This window comes from Lasioglossum baleicum, unplaced genomic scaffold (assembly GCF_051020765.1).
Source record: "Lasioglossum baleicum unplaced genomic scaffold, iyLasBale1 scaffold1374, whole genome shotgun sequence".
NCBI lineage: Eukaryota > Metazoa > Arthropoda > Insecta > Hymenoptera > Halictidae > Lasioglossum > Lasioglossum baleicum.
This window is the reverse complement of record NW_027470433.1, coordinates 32,162-38,173: the sequence shown is the minus strand read 5'-3', so window position 1 is coordinate 38,173 and position 6,012 is coordinate 32,162. Positions and strand designations below refer to the sequence as shown.

Sequence of the window (6,012 nt, the reverse complement as noted above, 5' to 3'; positions counted from 1 at the left end):
GGTCAGAATAAACTTTATTGGAAATACTTTGCCTTTAAAGGTATAGCCATTATACACGACACAACTACTATATGTAAACAAAAATATATTCGGTATATACTAATAGAAATCATCAAATCATAGAGCATGTTTGTTGTAATTTAAAATATTATTTGTTAAGTTAACAATAATTATTTCCTTTTGCTTTGTGGTTAATAATTACATTTTGAGAGTATTATATTTTATATTGGAGTAATAGTTGTAATAAATAAATTTATATCAATACAGTCTTGATCGAATAATTCATAACGATCCATATAAATCAATTTTTCATTTTCACATTTTGCAACAACAATTTGTTATAATACAAAATTTGCTGTCATCTTATTGTAGATTTCACTTTATCTTGTAATTGTTCTAATTAAATTTTTTGACATATCTTTATTAAAATGACGATATAAGATTGAGTTAAATAGTTCTTAAAATCTATTAGATATCATGTGGAAATTCATAAATTACAGAAAATTGCCTTCTAACATGAAATGGAGTGTAATAGACAGATGGGCAACGCATCCATTGTTCGTAAAGACAATTATAGATAGAATTAGAGAAGAATTAGTTCAGTTCCCCGAGGATATAAGGAAAGATGTTATAATTTTATTTTCAGCGCATTCGTTGCCATTGAAGGTTACGTTTTAATTTTGGATACAAATTGATAATTTAATATTTATATTGCGACTCTTTAAACAGTGTTTTTTACACTAAATTTTAGGCTGTATCTAGAGGTGATGCTTATGCGTCCGAGGTAGCAGCCACGGTTGCTCTAGTAATGGAAAAATTACAATATTCTAATCCATACAAATTGGTATGGCAGTCAAAGGTATAATGATACCTCTTTATTTTATTAATATATCGTTTATTGTAAATCGGCATAATTTAATCACTGGATAGTATTTTATCGTTGAGGCTGAAAAATTAAACAGTTTTGAAAATAATATCATTAATATAATATCAATCCTTTTAAAATATATACATATTTTCTTCCTAAAAAACTATAAATAGCTTTTCGTATCATTCACTAACAGAAAATTTTTGTTTTAGTCATTAAATTTTATTTAATGTAATATTATAATGTAATTTTATTTTAATTATTTTGTGCCAATTCTTTTATCTTAATATCTTTATTATTTTTGCTTTAATTCTTTAATACAATTTATCTTACTAAAATCAAATATACGGTTACATTTAAATATTGCTTTTAACTGTTGTCCAATTTTAACAATTTTAATTTGCAAGTCGTGTTTTTTTTTTTTTTAGTTTTCGTATACACGTTTGAAATAGTTTTTCGCGTTTATATTTCTTTCCATTCGATTATTTGTATTTGTTTTTAAAAGGAAATATTGTTATGTTATAATATCTTTTTTATTATAATGTGTTAATATGTGTATTTAGGTTGGGCCTTTACCTTGGTTGGAGCCTTTTACCGATGATGCTATAAAAGCTTATGTAAGGCAAGGAAAAAAGCATTTTATATTAGTACCGGTAGCATTTGTTAACGAACATATTGAAACTCTGCATGAATTGGATATTGAGTATTGCAAAGAATTAGCAGAAGAAGTAAGTGTCGTGTATATTAGTCTTAATTTACGAATAGCTACTACCGAAAATTCTTTATTTTTGTCTCTAGCTCGGCATTGATAAGATAAGGAGAACTGCTGCACCTAATGATCATCCTACATTTATAGCAGCTTTGGCAGACATTGTTGTTTCTCACTTGAAATCAAATAGACCAATTAGCCCGCAGTTCTTAATGCGTTGTCCTCATTGCCTTAATATCAATTGTAGACAGAGCAAAGATTGGTATGCTCAAATATGTAAAAATTAAACAGGATGTCCAATATATAAAATTTATAAACGATCTGTAATATATTGTTTATATCTGCTTATTTATTCATTCGCTTTGTTATAATATTTCTATTGATTTCAACACATGTAACATTAATATTACATATTTAATAATTAAAATTTAGCGATTGTGTAAAATCTACAGTAATTCTGTAATATAATTTTTTGAATAAAGTGTTGATATTTCTTGATAAATATTGTTGCTGTCTTTTTTCCTGTTATGCATTTGACTTAATTCGTTAATAAAACCTTATTCTATTGCTTTCCTTTATCATCGTATTGTAAATACGAAATAAATATTAACGGTCTACATTTTTTATTTCTCAGATAGTTTTGTAATGTGAGATTATATATTATATTATCGGTAATAAATTTTTATCTTACTCTTAACGTATATAAATTTTCCCGAAACAATATTAAGTGTAAATAATGGTCATTTCTTAAATCGTTAATATCGACCGTTACGATATAATATAAAAAATAATGTGAAAATAAGAAAGTAATAATTACATTAATCGTTACTGTTTACATGATAGAAATAAATTTTTTAAATTGTGATAACCACTATCGGACCATTGAATAAATCTAAAACAAATATTAATAACATTCCATATTAATGTAATATTGTTTGCTACACAGATAAATATTTATTTCCCTCTTATTGAAATAAACAATCTATTTTATACATTATCAACAGTCTTTGAAAGAATGATATTCTTTTAGAACAGGTAATACACATAAATTTACTAAATGTTTCGTTCGATATTTACTAATTCGTAATGGACATATTCGAAGTAAAATGTTTTAATATTCTATATTTACTTATTTATGTTATTAATGATACGAAGTATAGTTCAACTTAACTTTTTACAATATATTACGAAATATGTATCAAAATTTGTTTAATACTTATTTATTTAATGCATAAATCTCCTATTCAAATTTTGTACCTGACTGACGTATAAAAAATTATATTAAATTCTTATTTAATTACACTGTAAAAATTATGCGAAGCAAAGAAAATTTTTAGTTATGAACTTTAATTAAATTTCTTAATTACTTTAATGAATATAATAGAATCCTTTAATTAATATAATATTCTGAATTTAATTTCATAAAGTGAAATATTGTTCAAAAATTATTAATTTATTATTAAAAATATTTCACCTCTTCGTTTGTTTTATTCATATTTTTGTCTCTCCTTTATAGTACACATGGTATATAATATATATACTTGTAGTTAATATACATATACACGTGTTATGACCACGTACGATGCTAGGAAAGATTTGTACTGATAAATATTATTTATGTAGGAATAGTTTCGGTGTTATATCTTGATATATTAAGGTAATTTAAGTATGACTTTTATTTATTACTTGCATATCTGTAACTTTCATAGTTTTTATAATCATGTGAATATTATTTATACTAAATCTCATACATTATTCTGAAATTACTATTTAAATACTAAATCTCAAGAATGTTTCTAGTATTTATTTATTACGTAATTATTTATTACATTTATATATTTATATCATTTATTCATTTATTTATTAGGCCATTTATTATTATAATATCGTATTACTTATTTTTTATATAAATAAAAGAAGTAGTTACTAGTATAGTTATTTAATACATCTTTCAGTTATTTAATTACAGCCGAATAAAAATAATGAAACAGAATGATTTAATCGCTTATAAGAAGATTACATGTATATATAAAACAGATTGTAGGATAAAACGGTTTTAACCTGTAGTTTTGTACTAGTACTATTTTTTTTATGGATTTCCCAAAATGTAACGTATCACAGAGGAAACGTTGTGCATATTTTTTAAGTACTTAATATGTTTCCCGTTTATTACAGAATAAATATTATTTTATTATAATATACATAAAGTTTTAAACTTATATTTTGAACGTTTAATCAAAAAAATGGTAGAAGAAAATAATATTACTAATATTAATAATTTTTACCCAAATTTTCTTATATAAGAGTTATAACGAAATTAGTTAAAAATGAAAAAATTTCACTTTATTTAAGTCTTTAAGATAGGCATTTTACATGTCACATAAATTTACTCGAATTTTCAATAAATTGAATTTGAATAAATTTGACGGCAACAGTTATTTAAAATTCATTTTTAACATGATTTATATTTGCGTACAATTTTTATGATCAGCGAATGCAAATGTTAAAATAAGCTTTGCAATGTATTCCACGAAGACTGCATTTGTTATGAATTTTTCTAATTCGAATACTTTTTCTGCAATTTCATTAATACATTTTTATATGTCATTATGTCTAACATATATTAGTAAAACTCTGATATTTATTAATACTCAACATTATAAATAATATTATAAATAATAGTATTCTAATACTTCCGTTTTTTAATACTTAAATTAAAAGAAAAGAAAATATATACATAGTGGCATGCTGTTCAATCTTCTAATATATTCAAAAAGATTTCAGATTACTAGAATAATACATATATAGATTACGAAGGACTTTTCTTAAACGAGTTATAAAAACTATAACAAATATAGACTCGTTAGATTATTGTACAAAGAAAATATCCTGAAGATTAAAAATTTAGTAGCATACGTCAGTAAAATGTCAGTAAAAGTTTGCAAATAAAAGAGATGAAAAAGGCGCAGGGATTTCTCAGTGACATAAAAAAAGAAAATCAGTTTATAAGCTGTTAAAAGGGGTATAGGCTACACAGTTTCATAGCATTTATGACAGTAACCCTTCGATTTCTTTGCAGGTTACTCCCTCGGGAGTTATCGCGGCGACAGCAGAGAGCGTCTGCCGCGCTCGAGGTATCGAACGTGAATGGCGCGGCGCTGGGTGCCGCGACGCTTATATAAATGCGCGGCGTCGGCAGGCGCGCTCAGTATGTGTCATGCTTTGCGAGCGCGAGCGTCGTCTGTGATGGCGGCTCGAGTGCGGTTGAAGATGCAATGCGGCACGGTCATGTTGCTGCTCGTTGTCATCATCGTAGTGTGTGGTGTGGATCTTGTGTGTGGAATGTTCGAGGATCGTCAATGCAATCATCAGCATCCCCGGCCACACGAGGTAAGCGTTACGAAAAGAACCACTCTCCTACTCTTTTCCTCTTACTCACTCTTACTCTCTTTTCACCTTTGTTGTCCGCGTTCGCTTGGCAGACGCACACGAACCAAGCAACTGGACTGGCTGCCAGTCCTTGTTGTTAGTCCTACTTCCTTCTTTCCAAATTTTTTCTAACCGACATTTATCACTCTTCCCTCGTATCTCGCCTTTGCTCCATGATTTTCGTCTCCTTGTTGCATTAAACGAGTCCTTTTCCGTTTCTCTAGGGATGAAATCGCGTGATTGCAACGAAGCGTGCGTTTCACGTGTCACGTGCTCGTGCTGTCTTTCTTGCACACCTGTACCTCGCGTGCGTCCCACTTTAGCCTCCACCAATCAGCATTGCTCTGCTCAGTTCGCTAGACCTTTCGGTGCTATGTATTATTCTCTTCAAAATTCCTATCATTACCGGCTTGTCGTTCATGTCCTTCTTACGCTAATGCGTATGATAAAATGCATAGTTTGTAAACGGTTCGTAAAATTCAAGGTTACGCGGAGGATCCTGCTCGATAGTTTGCCCGTTCGAAGTGCGGAATTTATATCATACGCGAAACTTCGTACACGTGCTCGGTGATTTTACAGTGTCAATTTATCTCGTGTGCGGTTCTTCGCGGTATATTTGTCGCGGATCGAAGTGTAACACGGTGAACTGTGAAATAGTGGCTCTCGTGTCTACTGTGGAATGTGACTTTGATCGTGCGGAGAAAGGTACCCGTGAACTTGTTTTCATGCGCCGGCGAACCACGTGTTTTGGGAACGAGCAAGCGCCCCCTGTGTCTTTAGTTGCACGACTTTTTACTGCTTACGCTCCGTTTCCTTCGTAAGTGACTGCATTTTCATTTCCATGAATTCAGATTCGTTCGTTCTTTTTTCACCTGCGTAATATTTCGTTAATTTTCATGCGTGCTTTAGAAAAGTATGGTATGTTTATGATTAGTAGTAAATTCTATTTTATATCCTGTGCTAGATTGTTAGAAGAATTCATTTTTGACGTATATACATATACATA

At 29.1% G+C, this 6,012-nt stretch overlaps 1 protein-coding gene across 1 annotated transcript; it reads left to right on the top strand.

Annotated features, from left to right (window-relative positions):
- The first annotated feature begins 477 nt into the window (after positions 1-477).
- On the top strand, positions 478-1,864 carry LOC143220641 (ferrochelatase, mitochondrial-like). The gene is made up of 4 exons (XM_076446256.1): positions 478-666; positions 752-859; positions 1,432-1,596; positions 1,667-1,864. The coding sequence occupies exons 1-4, from the start codon at positions 478-480 to the stop codon at positions 1,862-1,864; spliced, it is 660 nt and encodes a 219-aa protein (XP_076302371.1).
- Positions 1,865-6,012: the final 4,148 nt, after the last annotated feature.

Excerpts from the sequence above, each read along its gene's own strand:
- LOC143220641 (XM_076446256.1), top strand. The coding sequence starts at position 478 with ATGTGGAAATTCATAAATTACAGAAAATTGCCTTCTAACATGAAATGG. Across the intron at positions 667-751 it reads CGCATTCGTTGCCATTGAAG|GCTGTATCTAGAGGTGATGC; the intron begins GTTACGTTTTAA and ends ACTAAATTTTAG. Across the intron at positions 1,597-1,666 it reads GCAAAGAATTAGCAGAAGAA|CTCGGCATTGATAAGATAAG; the intron begins GTAAGTGTCGTG and ends TTTTGTCTCTAG.